The sequence below is a fragment of the Bicyclus anynana genome, chromosome 25 (genome assembly GCF_947172395.1).
Source record: "Bicyclus anynana chromosome 25, ilBicAnyn1.1, whole genome shotgun sequence".
Taxonomy (NCBI): Eukaryota; Metazoa; Arthropoda; class Insecta; order Lepidoptera; family Nymphalidae; genus Bicyclus; species Bicyclus anynana.
The window spans coordinates 9,492,320-9,516,256 of NC_069107.1; the positions used below are offsets into that span (position 1 = coordinate 9,492,320).

The 23,937-nt window shown below is 38.2% G+C and overlaps 2 protein-coding genes across 4 annotated transcripts in view; one reads left to right on the forward strand and one right to left on the reverse strand.

Annotated features, from left to right (window-relative positions):
- Window positions 1-82: 82 nt before the first annotated feature.
- Window positions 83-23,937, reverse strand: part of LOC112053965 (solute carrier family 12 member 9) — a 45,356-nt gene continuing 21,501 nt past the window's right edge. For all 3 annotated transcript variants that reach the window (XM_052889227.1, XM_052889226.1, XM_052889228.1), the window contains 11 exons: window positions 19,404-19,489; window positions 18,368-18,569; window positions 15,646-15,777; window positions 15,357-15,464; window positions 13,174-13,322; window positions 12,123-12,314; window positions 11,717-11,904; window positions 10,812-10,948; window positions 9,740-9,840; window positions 4,557-4,686; window positions 83-3,439 (listed from right to left, as the gene is read on the reverse strand). In XM_052889227.1, coding sequence (XP_052745187.1) covers window positions 3,359-3,439; window positions 4,557-4,686; window positions 9,740-9,840; window positions 10,812-10,948; window positions 11,717-11,904; window positions 12,123-12,314; window positions 13,174-13,322; window positions 15,357-15,464; window positions 15,646-15,777; window positions 18,368-18,569; window positions 19,404-19,489 — 1,506 coding nt within the window. In that variant the 3' untranslated portion in view covers window positions 83-3,358. The remainder of the gene's footprint in view (window positions 3,440-4,556; window positions 4,687-9,739; window positions 9,841-10,811; window positions 10,949-11,716; window positions 11,905-12,122; window positions 12,315-13,173; window positions 13,323-15,356; window positions 15,465-15,645; window positions 15,778-18,367; window positions 18,570-19,403; window positions 19,490-23,937) is intronic.
- Window positions 4,960-6,900, forward strand: LOC112057308 (uncharacterized). Its single transcript, XM_024097800.2, has 2 exons — window positions 4,960-5,479; window positions 5,929-6,900. Exons 1-2 carry the CDS (start codon window positions 5,186-5,188, stop codon window positions 5,983-5,985), a joined length of 351 nt encoding a protein of 116 aa, XP_023953568.1. The 5' UTR covers window positions 4,960-5,185; the 3' UTR covers window positions 5,986-6,900.

Below are 23,937 nucleotides of genomic sequence, written 5' to 3' on the forward strand. Positions count from 1 at the left end.
GCTTCCATCCTAGACTGCATCATCACTTACCATCAGGTGAAATTGTAGTCAAAGGCCAACTGGGTAAATAAAACGACAACAATTACAAAAATATAACACACTGTATTGTCATATCACAAATGAGTTAAAATATCTTCTGAATACAAATAATTGATCCCGTTGTCATTTAAAACTATATTTTTTTATAAATATTCGTACCTATACTACAGTCTTTCTTGATGAGTACTGTTTACTAACAAACAAATTAAAATTGAGGGTATAAATTACTAGTCATTTCACACCTAATAATAATTATAATTCACTTGTTCTTAAATGAATAAAAATAAATTTAATTAATAAGCTTAGAACAATTAGATATTTCATATAAACAAACCATACATAATTAAATAAGTTATGAAATGACATGCGTTTTCTACCTTCATTTTTAATTTATTTGTTGGTAAACAGTACTCATCAAGAAAGGCTGTAGTATAGTTTCCATTCAAATGAATATTATTGAATAGTAGTCAAAATAAAACCAAATGTTTTCCATACATTGTTGAACGTTTTCAACACTTTGTTTGATATTGGTACAATTTAGTGTAAACTTGTAAAGAATTAATAAAAAAAGAAGAATAAATAGTCATTAATTGAATCACTTTTAGATTGGTTTAATTTCAGTTTCATTGACAGATGCAGATACCTACATAACAAAATGCAGAATTTCAACAAAAAGAAACACACATTTTCAAACATTTTTAACAGTTGTTTTCTAGTTCTTTTTGGTTTTTCTATAACGTGATGGGCCGAAAAAAATCATCTTTGTCATATGAATAATTTAAATCAATTATTAAATTTTAGTGACGTCATACTTCTTCTAGTTCAATAATTTAGTTTATTTAATAATTAACTATCAGACATCAGATTGATTAATTTCACTAAAATCATAGAACTCGTAAACCATATTTAATTTATTTATGTTATAATTTTAATGAGAAATTTTAATAAACATAATAGTTTTTAATAACAATAAATAAATATAATTAACTTTTTTTTTTAATAACAACACAAGTTTTTAAGAACAAACAAATGAAAGTAAATTAGGAACCAATCAATGAATTTAATAAATTAATTATTACTGTAAATGCCAATTTTAGTTAAAAATAGTGAATTATATTTAGTGAGTAACACATTTTAGTGGTGACAATTATTTAATAGTATTTGGTGCATACTTTGCGTGCAATATAAATATACAAATGTCCCTACTTATGTATATACACTAAAATTAATCAATAATAATGCTAACTCTGTTAGTTATCTCACTAAAATCGAAACTCCGAAAATACTAGCGAGTCAATCAATCTATAAATCATACAAAAATTGTCAAAGTAGATCAAAGACTTTTTTTAAATTATGATATTTTAAACAAATTTTATCGAAATATAGCTAATATATATTCAACAAAGGTCTGTTTAAGCAGATCACGAAAAATATTTATCTAAATTTAATATCTTAAAAGTCAGCATTCATCTAGCTAGCTATATCTATTAATAACTTAATAAGAAAATTATTAGCTAAAACCGTTTTAACTATAGATAATGCACCTTTTTATTCATATGAGATAAACTTTAGAAAATTATCTCATATACAGTATGCTCGGTAGTATTTTCCATAACTTCAAGGTGTTGACGAGTTCATTAATTGGAGTCGAACTGCATAACTATTTTTCTTTTAACTAAAAAAAAACTTTTTATGTTTTCATACAAAGTAATTCAAATAATAGACCATACCTCTCAGACCAATTATAGAAAGACCTGTATCGCACTCATAGTCACGAACAAAATTGTCTGTCATTTTCTGAGGAAAACGAGCTTAGATTTGGTATATATCATAAACTAAACTAGAAGTTTTTGTCCGTTTTTTACACAATTCAATTACACAAAAAGGCATTTTTACGGAGCTCTTTAACCGACGAACACGATTACAACTATTTAACATTGATTCTATAGAGACAGTTTTTAGAATCGCATTACATCGTTGATCATATACTTTGACAGAAAAGTAACGTCTAGCGAGGCAGGTCCTATACAATAATTGGTCTGAGCCATAAATATACACACGCCTTTAAGTAAAATGAAAAGAAATATTTTTTTATTCAAAGACAAGTTAAGATGATGATGAGACTACATTTTTGACGAGAGCGTCGACCTCTGTAGTGCAGTGATTTTCTTGATTACTTCAGGACAGGCCTGATATAACTTTCTGATAGTGGTGTGGATGTAGCCTGTATCAGACTTTGTCGATATCGACGACATGGTTGCAAATGGCACTCCGCACTTCACTAATTACCTACATCGTGCTATTTATCAATGAATAAGTTTCAATAAGGATGCGTATCTGGGACACAGTTTAAGATCTATTTTCAAAAGAAATATTATTTACTTCGAATATATTAATTTTAGAACACATGTCCCTTGGACATATTTAATTAATTATCCTTAAAGAATATAACACTAGAGTTATGGGAAATATTCCCAAGCACCCTGTATAACGCACGCGTGACGTTTGTTTTTTATGGGTTTCACTGACTTCACTGCACGGATTGTAATGTATCATTCTCTATTCAATGAGTTAAATCTAAAAAAATATAAGCATTTAATGGAGGCACTACAGTTTTAGGCTCCCTCTTTTTATTTGAGAGGAGGATAGGCTAACCACTGAACCAAAGAGTTCAGTTGATTTTTTTTCTCTATTACATAGTTTGTTTAAAAAATGAAATGCCAAAAGTCCTGTATAAGTTATTTGCTATGAAATCCACAAAAACTAAGGCAGCTAAAAAACTAGTTGCTTAAAAATACGGTTTTTTTTACAAAATAGTCGTCAATAAATAAAAAAAAAATAATATCGTAAAATCGATATCATGTCATATCGACTTCACGATATTGTGACCATAATAACTTAAACAAATATCAAATAATACTTTGAATATTAAACCTATGTAATAATAATAATATATTAGAAAAGAAAAAACTCGTTTATAATAAATAATAAAGTAAATTCTAGTGTACTCGTTAATAATAAAGTAAATTCTAGTGATAAAGCGTTAAAAATCGGAGATTTTACGAGCTTATACAAATGTGATTGAGGATTATTTTTAATTTTGTCCACTAACAGGCAAAGATTGGTGACTATAAAGCTTAGTCAGCGTACTAGTTCATGTCGTAAATTAAAAATTATTTTACGAATAATATGAACGTAAAAATGAACAAATTGTTGAACAAAAAGTCACCCAAGCTACTATATACGCGTAGAATGTTCCAAAAGTCTTTATAATATATTAAAAAATTACAAATTCATAAAATGTCGTACAATATAGTCGTTATAGAGCCGTAGAAGTGACAGATTTCAGACCTCTGACCAGAATAGTTGGTGACAGATCCTTCGTGAATTCGTCCAGGACCTGAAAATACAAAAAAAAAATTATAGTCTGGTAAGTTCATTGATAACACTCCCATGATATGCGGGCGACGGGCGGAAAAACGGATTGCGTGATCGAATCATAAATGAGAATCGCAGAAGAACCAGAGTCATTAACATAGCTTAAAGAGTCGCGAAGCTTAAATGGCAATGGCGTTGGGGTACCAAAGTGCTGGAATAGCGACCCCGCACTAGTAAGTGTTGGTCGACCCCCCACCAGGTGGACTGACGACATCAGGCGAGTCGCAGGGATTCGCTGGATGCAGGTTGCTCAGTATTGTAATGTTTGGAAGTCCCTACAAAAGAACGGTAACTAAGGTTTAAGGTTTAGATGATATTTATTCTCATTAAATGGCTTAACCGCTAACATGAGAACATAATTTTTAACTTTAATAAATTAACTTACATTACTTCCCCGTCATATTTTTGGCTATTACTCACTGGAGCATTTATAGTTCAGTCATAATTATTTAAACTGCTGTGGATTACTTATTATGTAATCTGCTAGTTTAGTTCTAAGTGAATTATTACTTTTTTATTATTATTTTATTAAATTGGTGTCGGTATTTTATTGTAAAAAGAGACGGTCCATTTCAGGTTCACTTTTGTACCCCGTATCCGTATCCTCGTTAAGTATTATTAAATAATACAGGGATTTTATTAATAAAAAAAATAAACGAAATTTAAACCCAAGTGTTTGAGTTATATCAAGATGGCGCAACTACGACAACTATGACATTACAATTGACAGAAAACGTCAAATCGACTACTGCATTGAAAACGTCATCAATCCGCCATTATTAATAGTGTTGCATTTCTTGGGAGAGAATGAATATTTTTTCCAAAGAATTAAAGTAAATACGTAGATTTGTATAATCAAAAATACTTGAAAAAAATATTTTCTTTTATTTCCGCCAGGGTACAATGACTGATCCTGTGCTCCATACAATTTTGGACCATCTCCTTTTTATCATAAGTTGTTCTCGTTACAGGTAAAGTGAGGAAACTGGCTCATCGGGTTTTTGTTTTTCCTTTTGAAAGGGTATTGGAATAGTGTTTTTTGAATAACCGCGGGATGTATAGTGGGTATAAACCTTTACCTTCAGATATTGTTCACAGATGGCGTCGTCTTCGGGCGAGGGCGCGGCGGGCAGGCGGGGGGGCGCGGGCAGCTGCACGAACGTCACCGCAGTGCCTTGCTCGCAGCGGGACTTTATTATACCGTTCACCCTGCGGAAACGTTTCTTTTTTTTTTATTCTTTATAAGTTAGCCCTTGACTACAATCTCACCTGATGGTAAGTGATGATGCAGTCTAAGATGGAAGCGGGCTAACTTGTTAGGAGGAGGATGAAAATCCAAAATCCTTTCCGTTTCTACACGACATCGTACCGTGTTAAAGTGAACGCAGCCATCATCTGACATTTGGAACGCTCATGTCATGTGTCACTGTCAAATGTGCTGTCTATTGTTTTTTCTCTCACTTCTGCCATTGCATCGGACGGGTTCTAATATAATCCAAATCGCATCTTTGTTTTACTTATACTTTACTAATCATAATTCCGCTGATTAAAGTGTTTATTAATACATCTTTTGTATTCATTTCACAAATAGTTTTCATTAGGTCATGGGCCCAGACGCCCGATTAGTTTAGAATACGTAAAAGTCTTAAAAAACGTTTCACCACGCGGATGCATTTGGATTAGATCGGTGTTAAAATATCGATCAAAAATGGCCGTCGCAGGCGCACACGGTTTCGCCCCAATTGAAAGATTATCTGGGCGCGACAATTATGGCACGTGGAGTTTTGCCGTAAAAACATATTTGGAGCACGAAAATCTTTGGAAGTGCATCGACGTGGCGCCGGATGCAACGCTTACGAAGGAGGAAGACATAAAGGCAAGATCTAAAATCGTCCTTCTTGTGGAACCAATGAATTATATTCACATACAGGAAGCAAAGAGTGCGAAGGAGGTATGGGATAACTTAAGAAGGGCTTTTGACGACTCAGGCCTGTTGAGAAAGGTAGGTCTCTTGCGTGAGCTAATCACGACAGACTTGGAGAGTTGTGGTAGCATAGAAATTTACGTTAATAAAATAATCACATGTGCACACAAGCTCCGTAACATTAAATTCATCGTAGATGATGAGTGGCTCGGAACACTTTTATTGGCCGGGCTACCAGAATCATACAAACCTATGATTATGGCGATGGAAAGCTCAGGTGTGGCTATCACTGCTGATCTGGTAAAAACGAAAATTTTACAGGATGTAAAGGCTCCAGACAACTCATCAGTTTTTTTCTCAAACTTTCACAAAAGCAAGGCAAAGAGCAAATGTTCAGGTTCCAAAGCGAACAATAAAGGTCCCCGCTGCTTTCGGTGTAATAAATATAATCACATAGCCAAATATTGTACATCTAACAGCTCAAATCAAAAGAATAAGTCAGAAATTAACAATACTTCTTCTTCCAGCTATGTTGCAGCGTTTCCAGCCTCGCCTGGGTTGGAAAATGGATGCTGGTACATTGATTCAGGAGCTGCGATGCACATGACAAACAAGAGAGAATGGCTATATGACTTTGGACCTGCTTCGGTAACAAACATTAAGGTAGCAGATAATAAAATATTAACAGTAAAAGGCTGTGGTAAAGTAAATATAGAAACATATAATAGTGAGAATAAAGAGAAAATAGGTACTATACAGGTCAAAAATGTTCTGTATGTGCCCGAATTAGCTGTCAATTTACTGTCAGTTCGTCAGATAACACAGAATAACTGTCAAGTGAAGTTTACGAAGGATTGTTGCAAAGTATATAAAGATTCTAAATTAATTCTCACAGGATATACAAGGAACAATTTGTATGTAGTTCATAATGAAACCTTTGCTTTATTGTCTACATTACATTTATGGCATCAAAGGATGGGTCATCTAAATTATAATGATCTTCAGAAACTTAACGAGTCCACAGATGGAGCAGATATAGAGTCGAGTAAGGACAATGTGGTATGCAACACATGTCTGAAAGGCAAACAAACAAGGCAGCCTTTCAAGAACACTGGTACAAGAGCTTCCGCCCTCTTGGAGTTGATACATTCAGATGTATGCGGACCTATGGAGGAAAAGTCTCTCGGAGGTGCCAGATATTATGTCACATTTCTCGACGATTATTCTAGAAAGGTATTTGTTTACTTTATACACTCTAAATCTCAAGTACTCGAAAAGTTTAAAGAATTTAAGAATTTTGTAGAAAATCAATTAAATGCAAAAATTAAAACACTAAGATGTGATAATGGCAAAGAATATGTTAATGAGGCATTTGATAATTTTTGTAGAAATTCAGGTATTAAACGTCAGTTGACAATACCCTATACTCCTGAACAGAACGGTATGAGCGAGAGGATGAATCGAACATTAGTAGAACGCTCTAAGTGTATGCTTATGAATTCCAGCTTACCTAAGATGTTTTGGGCCGAGGCGGTAGCTACAGCTGCATATATAATCAACAGAAGTCCTACAAAGTCCTTACAGTTTAAAACGCCTGAAGAGGTATGGACTGGCATCAAACCTAATATCAGCAATATGAAAGTGTTTGGTTGTAAAGCTATGATGCATGTCCCAAAAGAGAAAAGATTGAAATGGGACAGTAAGTCAAAAGAACTTATTTTTGTTGGTTATTGCCCGGAATCTAAAGGTTACAGATTGTTTGATAAAGCTGAAGGAAAAATCATGAGGAGTAGAGATGTTGTGTTCATAGAGGAGAGTGTGAACAAAGATTTTATTCTAGTACCACTTACAGAATCTCAAGACAGCGAATGTTTAAAGAATTTAGATGACACCACAAACAGCTCAGAAAGCTTTAATGATACATTGGAGACTGTCAATCCAAATGATGAAGATTATGTCCCGGAGCATTCCATTACTATAAGTGAGACACCTGTGTGCAGTAAGAATTTAAGACCAAGAAGACGCAAAGTAATGCCTACCTTTCTCTGTCAGAATGAAGATATGAGCTCGTCAATTGAGTCTGACCCTGAAACTCTAGAGCAAGCGTTGCAGTGTGAAAACTCACAGAAATGGATTGACGCCATGGATGATGAATACAAGTCATTATTGGAAAATAATACATGGACTCTCTCGGAACTCCCTCCTGAGAAGGTTGCTATACCGTGCAAGTGGGTGTTTAAAACTAAAATAGATTCAAATGGAAAAGTTTCTAGATACAAAGCTAGATTGGTTATAAAAGGATATCAGCAGAGGCAATATATTGATTACAATGAGGTATATGCACCAGTTGTGAGATTAACTTCTAAAAGATACCTATTTGCAATTGCAACTAAACATCAGCTCAAGATAGAACAGCTGGATGCTGTTACAGCATTTTTACAGGGTGACATAGATGTTGAACTTTATATGTCCCAACCAGCCAGATATGAAGATGGGACTAAAAATGTTTGTAAATTAAACAAATCTATCTATGGTTTGAAACAAGCCAGTAGAACATGGAATTTGAAGCTGGACAACTTTTTGAATAATATTGGATTCTCAAAGTCAAGGATAGACCCTTGTGTTTATTATAAACATGGAAACACAAATATTATGTTTATAACAGTTTATGTGGATGATATCTTGCTATTCTATAACTGTTCAGAGTCTGCAAACAAAATAAAATTTGAAATGAAGAATAACTTCAAAATGAAGGAGCTTGGAATTGCTTATTGCTATATTGGATTATGTATTACATATAGTACTGAAGGAATAGCTATAGATCAAACAAAATACATAGAGAGTACATTGAAACGTTTTGGCATGGAACAATGTAACTCTGTTGGAACCCCAATGGAACCAAATATAAAGTTTTCAACTTCTGAAAAAATGGAAAACATACCTTACCAAGAAGCTACGGGCTGTTTACTATATATTTCACAGGGAACTCGTCCAGATATATGTTATGCTGTACATACACTGTGTCGTTATAACAATTCACCTACTGCAGAGCATTGGAATGCTATTAAGAGGTTATTTCGATACTTACAAGGTACAAAGAACCTCCAGCTCTGTTATAGAAGGAATATCAATGAAGATATTACAGGTTTTTCCGACTCTGATTGGGCATCGTGTTCAGAAGACAGGAAGTCATGTACTGGATATATTTTCAAATTTCAGGGTGCTGCCATATCATGGAACTCAAAAAGGCAACATACTGTTGCCTTATCCACCACTGAAGCAGAGTATATGGCACTCGCAGCAGCTGCTCAGGAAGCTATGTGGCTAAAGCAGCTACATACTGAGTTTTGGCCTTGTGTAAAGGCTACATCTATAAATATGTTCTGTGATAATCAAAGTGCAATTAAACTTACAGGTACTTTTAACTATCATGCTAGAAGTAAACATATTGATGTCCGCCATCACTTCCTACGAGACAAAGTTCAATGTGGTGACATCGAGCTATCATATGTGGGCACTGATTCGATGATAGCGGACTGCCTGACCAAAGCCCTGCCGAAGCCGAAGCATCAGATGTTCCTGGAAGCCATGGGACTGCGTTCAAGGGAGGATGTTAAAGTGAACGCAGCCATCATCTGACATTTGGAACGCTCATGTCATGTGTCACTGTCAAATGTGCTGTCTATTGTTTTTTCTCTCACTTCTGCCATTGCATCGGACGGGTTCTAATATAATCCAAATCGCATCTTTGTTTTACTTATACTTTACTAATCATAATTCCGCTGATTAAAGTGTTTATTAATACATCTTTTGTATTCATTTCACAAATAGTTTTCATTATACCGGAACGCTAAATCGCTTGGCGGTACGTCTTTGCCGGTATATTGATTGTTATGAGACATTCTGGTAAATAAATAAAATAATAAGAAAGAAGGATAAGAAAAGAAGAAAAAAGCTTTATTAAAGAATATTTTATTAATTAGAAAACAGTCGGGACCAATATTGGATAGAATGATTTTAGTCTGCACCATTTGTATAGAGGGACAAATATCTTAGCATTCCATGGATTCAACATCCATGGTAGAGAGAAAAACATCAAGCAAAGTCCAGGACTTGTGACTACTGGATGTAGGGTTAAGGAATATAATAGATAATAGATCCCAACTGTTTTCTAATTGCTTTCTACAATTCTGGACTAGACTTGCTTTTTTCTTTTCAGTTTTTATATTTTATGCAGTCGGGTTTTTTCATTTTTTTACTTATTTTATTTACTTTACACTTTTTAGTTACGATAATGAAAATTGTATTATAATCGTAATAATTATGATATAAACTCACTTCTGCACGTAACTGACAGGCAGTCGCTGGTACACGCTGTTGTCATCCAAGCTGGAGTCCGACCAACGGCTCGTGTCTTCCAACGTTGGCCATTCACTTATCTGCAGACAGAATAAATAGTCTTTTTTATTATTATTTAGTATAAGCAAACGTTTAGCAGCCTATGGTGGAACGCCTTTGCCTAGAAAATGCCTGTTCACCCTTGACTTGATACCCATATTGTAGGTGGTGGGGAAAACGGGAGCTGGAAGAGCATTCTACATCTTTGCAGTGTGTATAAGGAAAGAGGAACTAAACGCCGAAACGAACGATACGACGATGCCTAGCAGTTATGTGGTAGAAAGCTGAAGGTGGCACAAGATCAAGTTCCTAAAGTTCTGTAGAACACCGATAGAATGGCAACATTTTGGCAATGCTCTAAACTTACCACACCTCAGAGAGCACTTTAGGCCTCGGTATTATAAGTAACATTCTGATAGTGGTTGTTGTTGAATTTAAAATTATCACCCTAAGCCAGCTAGCCCACATTAGATTAGCGTAGTGAATCTATGCTCTAAACTTGGAGGCCAGCAAAAGCCAAAAAAATATTGAGTACAAAATTGACTTGAGACTTACTAACAATAATTCATTGGTAAAGGAGAAACCCAGTATCCATACAAACTCCGGCCCAATTTAAACAAATCATACAGAGCTGAAAATTGGCCATAAATTAGGACAATTAAGAAGAACATCAGTCCAATTTTCAAAGAAACCTATATTGGCCAATTTTCAAAGAAATCAGTCAAATTACATGTGGACAATAATTCGTATCCCTTTGACATAAAACTCATTACATTACCTGTGTCTAACTGACAGGCGACAGTTTTAATAAGGATCTAACACTAACTTGACACATCTAATCAAATTAGATATTTGTTAAAGACATCTCATTCATTGATTGATTTGACATTGACAGCTCGCGTTTGCAAAGACAACTGACAATCAAAGACGATAGACCAATTTTGGACATCTCCTTCTGTATATGTTTACTGGATGTGAGACGGATACGGAGAAGTGATAAAAATGAACTCACATTATGCGTGGTGGCATTAATCCTGAGCAATTTGAGCAACTCCTCCAATCTCTCGTTGACCGGCCGCCCGGGGGCCAGCTCGGGCAGATTGGGGTCCATCGCGGGGTCCGACCCCAGGGAGTAGCTGCGACCGGCTTCTGTAAGGGGTTCACATATTTACCAAATTTGATTTGTCTTGATTATCACTGCCAAAACTACAAGAGAGCTGAAAAATGTATTATAACTTGGTGAAAAGTGCTTCGAAAGTAAGAAGTTGAGGCCTTTTAAAACTAAATCGTCTATTAAATAATCATTAACATCTTTGTAGCTTGGTCAAATTGTCCTTTTTATTGATTTTTTATTTACTTTTTCTAAGGAACTCCATATTCAAGTTTTTGCATCTCAATTTTACCAACCACTAGCGGACTCGGTCAAGGTTCGCTTTGATTTACGTGCTCGTCTTCTCTACCCCTACACCTACCCTACCCCTTCACCGTTTGAGACACGTGATATTTAATTTCTTAAAATGCACGTAACTGAAAAGTTGAAGGTGCATTCCACCAGATTCCACCTAACCTAACCAGATTCGAACTTACGCTCTCCAGAATAGGAAGCAGAGGTATCCACTGGGCTGTGGTATGTGGTATGTCTATAACTGAGCTAGTGATTTAGCCAGCTACGAATCTTCCTCTTGTCTTTCACGACTTGTGACCAAACCAGCTTCGAGACTAGTGTAAGTCTTAGTGTTACCACTGCCGCAAATGCTGTAAGCCGCGCGCGAACCGCACCTCAGCCGCAAGCTGCAGCGCGAACAATGCACGCGCGATGATCCCAGCACCTCCACCAACCACAAGTCAATGTACTGACTGACCTATGTGGTATGATGATGAAACAAGCTTCGATACTAGTCTTAGTCTTGGTCTTACCGCTAAGCACAGCGGGCGCGGATGTGGCGATGTGCACCCGCAGCCGCAGGTGCTGCCAGCCGCGCGCGGACCGCACCACGGCCGCAAGCTGCAGCGCGAACAGTGCACGAACAGTGAATGCTTCTTCCCGCGATGGTGCCAGCAACTCCACCAACCACACGTCGATGTATTTCAGTGACGACACCTTCCTGCCGAATAACCAACAAGTAAATAAGATTGTCGCGTCCATATTTGTTGGACCGACAAAGAATGTTGGAATTAATTGGAGAGCTGGAACTATTGCAGTACAGCGCGGAACTTTCGCTGCCTTAACTGAGGCTTGTACACATTCAGCATTCGTTGCTGCATTGCTTGGGGAGCTGATATATGTTCATGGGCTGATGATGATGAGGAATGATGAGCATACCTCTCGACAGCCGCCATGTCCAGGCTGTGGAAGTGTCTGCAGAGACACACGTTCTTGTTGACGCAGAGCACGTCGGACACGATGCGCACGTACTCCGAGGCGGACAGGCGCGGGGAGGCGGGCGTGCGCGCGGGGAAGATCACCGCGCCGGTGTCCAACTCGAACTCGCTCGTGGTGTAGGGGGAGGTAGGGCTGAAATGGACCATTTTAAACAAAATTAAAAAAAAAAAAAAAAAAATTTTGGTAGATTAAACTGAAAATGCAAACAAGTGCAAACTCGCCCACCGAACGAGGGTTCAATACAAAACACTCTTCGTCATAAAATTAAAAATGTATATCATAAAAATCTGTTTAAACTTGTGCTAATTTTTTGCAAAAATTCTCGTCTAGTCTGAAAATATGTATGAATTAGAAAACTGTAGAAGAGTGAGTCGATCGTGCCAAAAGAGGCTTCAGTACAAATTATAAATCGAAAACTGTATCACATCACAGAAATAATTAAAATCCATTTAAGTTTGTGCCAATATCCTTTTATACAATACCCCACATGCCATGGTTAACTCAATTCAAACCGAAAATTTGGTCCGCAGTTCCTTGCATAAAGACCAGTTTTTTAATGATATTGTACTTTTTGGTCTTTCATTTACTTATTACTTCTTTTTTTTTTAAATTTTAACAATATAAGTATAAAATACAAAACATTATTAAAAATTTATAAAAAAAATTCACCCTCCCGCTGCGGGACATTTGAGTGCCCAAGCAACCGGTGGTCAGGGCTCCAGAGTGAGGAACCTCCTCACAATACGCGCCGTCTCAAGAATCACTGCCTTTTGTATCCGAGTCTTGATCCAACAGTTAAGCGAAAGCTTCTTAAGGTGTTGGTCGAAGCTTTTCTTATTATAAACAATATAACATGCCAATTTCAGAGTTCTATGTCATCGGATAGTATCTGTTGACTTAGAACTGCTTTCATCTAAAACCACCCCATTTTTATGGCATAAACAGCCTTATCTTTTTTAATTAAATTAGATTATTAGTTTGACTAGCTTACTCTCTAAAGAAGTCCTTGGGCGGCGCGGAGTCCCTGAAGCCGAGCAGCACGGTGTCGGGCTTCATCGCGCCCAGCCCGGACAGGCGCGTGAGGTGCGCCGCTCCATTGCGTATAGACTCCGCCAGGCACAGCTCTACGAACGCCTTCACCTATGTGGACATTCACCTTTATCTTTGTGTGGACACCTTTATCTACAAGGTGTTCGGTAAGTACCCTATCAAGCCATCAACCAGGAGTTAGGGAGGTATAATGCTTCATCATCATCATCATCATCATATCAGCCGATGGACGTCCACTGCAGGACATAGGCCTTTTGTAGGGACTTCCAAACATCACGATACTGAGCCGCCTGCCTCCAGCGAATCCCTGCGACTCGCTTGATGTCGTCAGTCCACCTGGTGGGGGGTCGGCCAACACTGCGCCATCAACGTCCATCGGCTCTTCGCACTATGTGCCCCGCCCATTGCCACTTCAGCTTCGCAACTCGTTGAGCTATGTCGGTGACCGTCGAATCCAACTCGGCTGGGCTGCATTCGGGAAGCTTCGCGACATCTTTTCGTCCGAAATTCCTCAATGCCTGAAGACAAAAGTCTTCGAACAGTGCGTGTTGCCAGTGATGACCTATGGTTCCGAGACTTGGTCGCTAACTATGGGCCTCATAAGAAGGCTTAGAGTCACACAGCGGGCGATGGAACGAGCTATGTTAGGAGTTCTCTGCGTGATCGAATCAGAAATGAGGAGATCCACAGAAGAACCAAAGTCACCGACATAGCTCAAATAAAGCTGAAGTATAATGCTTGCCTATAAAAAAATATGAGCTTCCTAGTCAGAATCCTGAGTTCTGATTATGGTTTGCTAGTTAGATAATAAAAATTGTAATAAATATAATGTTAAATTTAGGTTGAAATTTTTATTGTAAATTTTCACATCAAATATAATTAAGTTATTAGGATAAATTATTGAAATTAACATTTTAATTGTAAAAATCTTGCATATAGGTGAATGTAGGTGTAGTCAGTTGAATGTAGGTGACTCAATAATTTTAAGACCAAAACATATACCACATTCTAGCAAATAAATGATTTGATTTGATTTTAGGGAGATATGAGGACTTCAAGTTTTATTATTATTCAAAATAGTTAGGCGTCGCTGTTAGGGTCATGCAACACATTTTTAAAATTTAATTTTTATAATTTAGTATGAAAGTTTTTTTTACTAAATTATTTTATACACAGATTTGTGTTTATAAGATCGAAATATATGAGTACGTTTCGGGATGTTATACCATTTACCTAACACGTTGGATAAGCAGCAGAACAGAATCCGTCCTATCTTAACCTACGCTAGTCTCCAGTGGGACGGTGGGATGGTGTCCCACCGTCCCAAAGCGACCCATTGGCCGCTCCAAACATTGCAAAACTGGTTTCTGCGATAAATCACGGACGCACCGTGGTTTGTACGCAATAACGATCTCCATAGTGATTTAGATTTACCCTCAATAGCTAACTATATGAAACAGATCTCTCGAAACTTTTTGAATAGAGCTGCTACCGATCCCAACCAACTAGTGGTTGAGGCCTGTAACTACACTCCCAACCTTAACGCTAACTTCACGCAGAGGCGTCCCAAAAACGTCCTTTACGACCCTGACGATGACATGACGACCGACAACGCTTCCCAGGCAATACAAACACAAGCTACACAGCGTCTTCGTTGACGAAGACGAGGTCCCCGATATCTAACGTCACCCGGACGTGGATTTTCTAACTCACGATCTTGGGGGCTAATTCACTCAGGCCAAGGTTATCCCTTTCCGAACGGATCTCTAAGCCGAGGTCAGTCTCACAGGAGAGTCGTTACGTCCTCTGTCTTTATTTCAGCCTTCGGGTCTCATCAGGCGATGCTTCTGCTCGCCCAAACCCCCCGGTGACGCCGTAGTCCCGTAGGGAGCTATCGGCACTTACTCAACACGAAAAAGAATGATGTTAACAATAAGATAGCTGACACTTTTTTAAATATTGCATTATCGTTCTACTAGATTAAAAAAAAATTACAATTTTTTCGAGACATGATTTACAACACTATACAACTTAATAGCCACAATGTCCTTCAAAATGCGTGGTACATTATCTCGTTCCGAAGAAATACTATATTTCACGTGCTTTGTTGATAAAATGAATTACCTTAAGATGGTCGATCAGCTTCAGCCAATATTTGTGCTCGTCCGCCAAGGGGTCACCGCTTCCATCCAGCTGCCCCACTCTCACGTGGCCGATTACGAACAAACCACCCTGAAAACAACACAATCTCAATGTACCCTGAGGGTGTACCAATTCCGGGTTATAACAAGTACTAGCTGACGCCGCGCGGTTTCACCCGCGTGGTTCCCGTTCCTAAAGCTATTGGTCGATTTCTCTTCACGAGATAATCTGTCTGGCTTCTGTTTAATAGGTAAATATTGTCTATATTTACCTTTTTCTGGTCATTAACAAAGTCGATCAGCGGCGCAGCCTGCCTGGGGGACCCTATCAGCAGCAGCATCTGCGGCCTCCAGAACTTCACGTGCTCCCTCCGAGGGTCCAGCAGGAGGAGGTATTTCCGGACCTGGAAGTAACAAGGGATGAATATTAGAGGGTAAAAATTTAGAGGGTAAACTTCAAATCCCCTTTTTAAAGGCGGTCTGGGTAAATAGGTCTTTGAAGGTGGGTGATAATAATGGAGGCTGACCTTGAATTCGAAAATTGAAGTGGAGGATTGAGGGGGATATAGATTTACAAGTTTTGTAAAATCGGTTTAAACAAAAAAAATAATAAATTTTAAATAAATAGATATAACTGATGACATGTGCGTGCTATTAAATGATGGTATAAAAGGAAAGATCCACAGAGAGATCTTCTACTCAATGGAGAGGTCCAAATAAAGCGAAAAAGCAAACATGAATACAAATTGCCCAAAGACAAGAGAGAACTGCGTAGCAACGACGACCACACTGCCAATAAAGCACGATTCAAAATTGAAAAGACAATCACCAAAAGTGGAGTAGCATTGCACATCACAGCAATCACAACCTGCCAAAAACGCACGATTCAGAAGTGGGATTTTTTTTAGGTAGTATACCAGAAGGATCTATTCATTGGAGAGCACAATCAATAGTGGAGTTTTTCTACAACCTCTTGAAAAGGACAGAGAACTGTGTAGAGGACAAGGAAAGAGAACATGCACAATTCAGAAGTGGGATTCTCCGTATTATTGGATGGATACCTGATGGAAAATGAACGCCTGGCTAAGGCTGCCCCACTTGGACACGCTCAGAAGTGACTTTCTTGGTAGTATTTTACCAGAGAGACATCTTCTACTCACTTGTTCTTCTACAACCGCTCGAAGAGAGAGAACTGCATAGCAAAAACACCTCACTGCCCGATTCAGAAGTGGGATTCTCCGTACTATTGGATGGCTACCTGATTGAAGATGAGGGCCTGGCTGAGGCTGCCCACTTGGGCTCGCTGAGAATGACTTTCTTGGTAGTATTTTACCAGAAGGACATCTTCTACTCACTGGAGAGTACAATCAATAGTGGAGTGTTTTTCTACAAACGCTTGAAAAGGAGAAAGAGAACTGCGTAGCGAAAATAACTCACAGCCAAGAATGCAAGACTCTGAAGTAGGATTCTCGGTACATTTCAGAAATTAAACTATTGCGAGTGTTACGTGATACGACGTCAGAGTATGCCCAACTAGTTTTGAGCCCATTCCGGTCCTTAGTCATAAACTAATTCTTGAAACGTAGCACGATGCAAACTGCGAAGCAACGAAGCGCGCCGCCGCTCGCAGCGCGCGTTGGGAGAGGGGCTGAAGCGAGTTCAACGGACGCAGTATACGTCAGTTTTAGCCGTATTTCATAATCATTAATTTAGTGTAATAAAAGGAATAATAAAACTTAATTTAAATAACACGTATTTTTTCAAATTTTCCAAACGTCAAAAATGCTGTCGTTTATTTTGTGACGTCACTAACACACTTGATGTACTAAACGTCAAACTAATTATAAACTAATATTTTTGTCAAACGCTCCATTTGTATGGGAATTATAATAGTTTTTTTTTTTATATTAGGTTTTTCTTCTACAACCGCTTGAAGAAAGAGAACTGCATAGCAAAAACACCTCACTGCATAATTCAGAAGTGGGATTCTCCATACTATTGGATGGCTACCTGATGGAAGATGAGCGCCTGGCTGAGGCTGCCTCACTTGGGCTCGCTCAGGGGTGACTTTCTTGGTAGTATTACACCTCACTGCCCGATTCAGAAGTGGGATTCTCCATACTATTGGATGACTACCTGATGGAAGATGAGCACCTGGCTGAGGCTGCCTCACTTGGGCTCGCTCAGGAGTGACTTTTTTAGTAGTATTACACCTCACTGCCCGATTCAGAAGTGGGATTCTCCGTACTATTGGATGGCTACCTGATGGAAGATGAGCGCCTGGCTGAGGCTGCCTCACTTGGGCTCGCTCAGGGGTGACTTTCTTGGTAGTATTACACCTCACTGCCCGATTCAGAAGTGGGATTCTCCATACTATTGGATGACTACCTGATGGAAGATGAGCACCTGGCTGAGGCTGCCTCACTTGGGCTCGCTCAGGAGTGACTTTTTTAGTAGTATTACACCTCACTGCCCGATTCAGAAGTGGGATTCTCCGTACTATTGGATGGCTGCCTGATGGAAGATGAGCGCCTGGCTGAGGCTGCCTCACTTGGGCTCGCTCAGGAGTGACTTTCTTGGTAGTATTACACCTCACTGCCCGATTCAGAAGTGGGATTCTCCGTACTATTGGATGGCTACCTGATGGAAGATGAGCGCCTGGCTGAGGCTGCCTCACTTGGGCTCCCTCAGGAGTGACTTTCTTGGTAGTATTACACCTCACTGCCCGATTCAGAAGTGGGATTCTCCGTACTATTGGATGGCTACCTGATGGAAGATGAGCGCCTGGCTGAGGCTGCCCACTTGGGCTCGCTCAGGAGTAACTCTCTTGGTAGCATTTTACCAGAGAGACATCTTCTACTCACTAGAGAGTACAATCAATAGTGAAATGTTCTTCTACAACCGATTGAAGAGAGAGAACTGCGTAGCAAAAACACCTTACTATCAAGAATGCACGATTCAGAAGTGGGATTCTCCGTACTATTGGATGGCTACCTGATGGAAGATGAGCGCCTGGCTGAGGCTGCCCCACTTGGGCTCGCTGGCGGCCGGCGACAGCAGGTGCAGCGCGACGACCAGCGAGCAGCACGCCAGCGCCACGCCGCACGCGTACGCCGGCCGCAGCCCGAAGATCAGCATGGCGCAGCCCACCAGCCCCAGCAGCGACGTCAGCCACGAGAAGTGTTTAAACGTGGGCCTGGAGGTAGATTTTTTTTTTTTTATTCTTTACAAGTTAACTATTGACCACTATCTCACCCACAGATGTATGAGGTAACTAGATTTATAAAGTGTCAATTCTTTGTATTGAAACCAGCGTACCCAGGGGCGTGGCCTAAATGACTGTTTAATATTTAGTGAAAAATGAAATAATATGTCACCCTTACTTTAGAGTTGAATATTATTTGTTCCTTTTGTCACAGAACAAAACAAGACTGCTAGTACATGCGCGGACACGCTTGCGTTGTTCCGCACACCCGGGTGTACGCGGGCCACGCCCCCTTGCTACTTCTATTGCTAAGAGCGTTAGCTTGCTACTTCTTTGCCGGTAGGGTTGTAACTAGCCACGGCTGAAGCCTCCCACCAGCCAGACCTGGACCAATTTAGAAAATCTCAATCTGCCCAGCCGGGGATCGAACCCAGGACCTCCGTTTTGTAAATCCAGTGGTCTGGTTGAGCAGTGCCAAACCTGAGAATATTCGTTCGAATTGTTCGAAGGAAAAATGTAAATGATAGCTCATTAGGCCTTTAGTCAGCTCATGACTAAGGGCCCCGTATGAGATCGAATGTAGTCCTAATTGGGCATTACTCCGACGTTGTATCACGTAAGTTTTAACTGTGTTTCATAATAAATTAATATGTATAACATTCACGATAGTTTCAATTACTAAAATTCACTTCCAAACACACATCCAATTGTACGACTAAGGCCTTTTTATATTTTTAATTCAGAGTTTGTTCTTTTGGGCTGATTTATATAAGAATTACAAGTATTTGTGGTTATTTATAGTATGAAATTTATTGAAAAACTTACCTAAAGTTAGGTGCAGAAGCGAGATCTAGTCCGAGGCAAGCGAGGTTTATGGCGAAGTAACTTGTCATAAATAACACCGAATTCACCTGAAAAATATTAAACATATAACTTTTTTAACATTCCACGCAAGTCGCAGAACAATGTGGGACTTAAATTTTATAACTATTAATATTTGTATGGGATAAATAGGTCCCATTTACCAATTACTTACCAAAAATCTGTTACTGTTATACCGAAGGTGTAACCACATGAAAATTTTGGCGTGAAAGAGAACAAACAAACAAACTTACTTTCCTATACAGAGTGTCACGTATTTTATAACTATTAATATAAGTATGGGATAAATAGGTCCCATGTTGCAAATGCTTATCAAAAATCTATTACTTTTATATCGAGGGTGTAACCACATAAAAGTTTTGGCGTGAAAGAGTACAAACAAACAAACTTACTTTCCTATACAGAGTGTCCCGTATTTTATAACTATTAATATATGTATGGGATAAATAGGTCCCATGTTGCAAGTGCTTATCAAAAATCTATTAATGGTTTACCGAAGGTGTAACCACATGAAAATTTTGGCGTGAAAGAGAACAAACAAACAAATTTACTTTCCTATACAGAGTGTCCCGTATTTTATAACTATTAATATAAGTATGGGATAAATACGTCCCATGTTTCAAATGCTTATCAAAAATCTATTACTGCTATATCGAAGGTGTAACCGCATTAAAATTTAGGCGTGAAAGAGAACAAACAAATAAACTTACTTTCCTTTACAGATTGTCCCGTATTTTATAACTATTAATATCTGTATGGGATAAATAGGTCCCATGTTGCAAATGCTTATCAAAAATCTATTACCGTTATACCGAAGGTGTAACCGCATAAACATTTCGGCGTGATAGCGAACAAACAAACAAACTTACTTTCCTATACAGAGTGTCCCGTATTTTATAACTATTAATATATGTATGGGATAAATAGGTCCCATGTTTCAAATGTTTATCAAAAATCTATTACTGTTATAGCGAAATTTACGTTCGCCGATGCAGGAGTGTCCAGAAGAAAGAGTTCTTGGTTCTTAAAATGAATTTATTAATATAAAAATTACAAACTAATTAAACTAACGACGTCTTCGAGCGTAAGTGAAGAAGTGTGGTAAATTTCCATGTCACTATGCACCCGTGCGATTTGCCGAATCAGCGTTCCAGTTACGTACACGTGTTGAATAAGGCCGCGAGTCCAATGCGGGCGGAGCGACGAGCGAAGCGGCATGTAACACCTCCCCCTTCGAATCAGCAACTATTTCTTGAAGTTTAAGGGAAAAGTTGCTGACAGTTGTTCGTGGGATGCTTCTTGCTTCTGACGATCTTCGGATGTCTTTGGTTCAGTGTAGACGTGAAATGTCTCTATCTTAGGCTTGCTTCTTGTTCGACGGTAGTATGATAGAGATGTTAATATGCAGGTAAGTATCAGCGCTCCCAGTAGCAATCCGTAGAATGGAATGGTTGTGTGGTACAATATCGAAGTTTCTTGAATTTGGATGGGTTCTTGCGAATTTGCTCTATCTTGGACTTCATGAAGTTTCTTCAAATCTATCGAGTTAATATTCAAGAGTGGAATAGCAGGATCCTCTTCAGGTTTGACAGTAAAGTTAGCTATCTTTAGCGGATGTCCTCTTATTCGGTCGTTAACATTGGCTAAGGTGAATTCATCTGTGTGAAGTACACAGTTGTGTGGTATAGTAGCTAAGAAACTTCCGGATACAGTGTTAAGTTCATCTCTTTCACAGGTAAGTCGTATTCGAGTTGGGTTTGAGAATACAACTGCGTAGTGACGATCGTCCAATTTTTCCATTGCTGGCCTCGTCAGGTTGATGATGATTTTCTTGCAGGTGTCCGTCGGTTTTCCTTCGATTATATTGCTGATGCAGTCTGGAGTGGATCTCAGTTGATGATTGATTTCTTTCTCACAGATAAACTGTGTTTCTACCTTCGGGCATTCAGCCTCAATGTACACGTGAATATTTCCAGTTAAGGCAAGGTAAGGAAAAGGAGGAATAATAACCTGATTAAACTTATTTGGTACTACGACTAATTTGTATAGGAAAAAGGTAAGTGGAGATACTATTGGAAATTTAAATATGAAAACTATGCGATTTCCACTAAAGTATGAACCTGATTTTACGACGTCATAATAATTTCTAAAGTCTAAATCTAATATTTGATCCCTACTATATAGAGTTTTAATTCTAACTAAAGTACTATTTATCATATCTATACTAAGCATTGAATGATGAGTGCGCGATTCACTGCAAAATGCTAATGCGTTTTCTAACCTACTTATCTCATCTAATAAACTATCTAAATTATCATTAATAATTGAAAGAACTTGTCCGAATTTAGCGAATTTCAACAGAGAATATGTTCTATATTTGTTAGAATTAAGTAGAACATGCATGCTTTCATTTAATTGAACCTGGTTATTAACAAGTTTCGTTAAAATAGATGTATGTTCGTTCATCAGCTCTTTATTAAGGCTAATATGACGATTTTGTTCAGATATCATTTTATTCTGATTTTCTTTAAGAACTTGAATAGCGTTTTCGTACTTTAAAGCATCTTTATAGTCTAGATTACCTGTAATACTTTTTATTACTGAGCCTAAACCATCTATTAAACCTCTTTTAGAACGATTAGGCTCAAAAGTTAACAAGCGGGATGTGGCTTTATCTAATTTAGTTGCAAGGTGATCAATCTGGAATTCATATAATGCATATGTATCATTGTCCAGTTTGTCTTTAATATTAGTCAGTTGAGTTTCTATTAAATTGATATTGGTCTGAATGTCGGTCAGGTCTACGTATTGTAAAAGTATATGATGGTCAGTTGTAAGTCTCATTGGTCCCAGTTTGAAAGGTAAAAGTCCTGGTCCATCTTCTAGTCTTTCAAGTTTTATCTCGTGTCCCATGGTCTGAACGAAGGGCAGCATCACGAGTATTCTGTAACAATTTGGTCGTTTTAGGGGTACGTTTTAGTCGAGCTTTAGCTACAGGCCCCTTTTTCCTAGAAGTGTATATGTGAATGGGTGAGTTAGCCAATACGGTATCATGTGTGAAACGAGGTGCAAGTTTCGATCTACTAGCGTAAGGGTTATTAATGAATACTTGCTGCTCGGGTTGATATTCAACTTCGGGTTCGCGAGTTTTATTGCGATTTTCCATGAGTGCGGATCGATTTGCTAAAGATGAGTCATTGATTATGTCATAAACTTGCGTCATTTTATTCTTATGATTTTCTATATACTGTTGGAGTAAATGTGGGGTCAAGTCAATGTCAGTTGGGTCCCTAGGGTCAGTATGTCCCAATATAATATCGTATGGTTTGCATTTAGTAAAACTATGAACTGAACTATTATATGCAAGTATAGCATATGGCATTAAGTTAATTACGGATTCATCTTTGTGCTGTAATTTCAAAATGCGGAGATGTTCTAATATTGTCGAATGAAAACGTTCAATATTACCGTTAGCATTCGGAGAGTGAGCTAAAGTCTTATGATGTGTAATTTTATGTACTTTGCAAAATTCTGAGAAGATCTGATTAGTGAATTCTGTACCTTGGTCTGTAATTATAGTAAGAGGTAAATTATGATGAGTACTAAAAGTTAACAGAGCTTGTATAACACTAACCGCTGTGCCATCTCTAAGTAAGTATGCTTGACCATATTTCGAAAATACATCGATAAAAGTTACGTATTTTTCACTTTGCGCCGTAAAACTATCCATATGCACTATTTCGAAAGGCCTAGTTGCAGGTGGTACTAACTGAAGTTGGGGTCTTATTGGATTTCTATCGTACTTGGCTTGCCCACAAATTGAACAATCATTGATAAATTTACTTATGTGGTCTTTCATCTTAGGCCAGTAATATCTAGCGGAAAGAGATAGGTAACATTCGTTTATACCACGATGGTTCGTTTTACCTTCGTGATAGTGACGAATGATGTCTTGCTGTTTTAAAAATTCTTTAACGTTCTCAAGCTCCTTTTTTGCTAAAACTAAATTCATTGACGAACTTCTGAAGTTATCCTGTATAATTGGAATAATATCATACATTGCAAGGGGTGGATTTATAGAAAGGGCTGTTTTAATTTTAGGTTGCACGTATTCTTTGATTGCGTTCACAAGATCTTCCACCAAATTTGACCTAGATAACTGAACAGATGTTCGAGTATGAGTGTCAAAAGGTTTAGTCACAGTTGTACGTTTTTTTATGTCACCTACAATAGTCAAACACAATTGTCGAGGGAATTTATTTAAGGGATCGTCCGTTATAGGAATTTCAAGTATAGGATTCTCGTCTGCCGTATGTGCTGTAAGGGTTTCAGAGTCATTTAAGGATGGTGGTCGTTCGGTGGGGTTCGCTACTATTGAACTAACTTCTTCGTTACAGATCTCAATGCGTGATAGTGCATCTGCATTAGTGTTATTCTTACCTTTTTTATAAATTACAGTAAAATCATATTCGCTTAA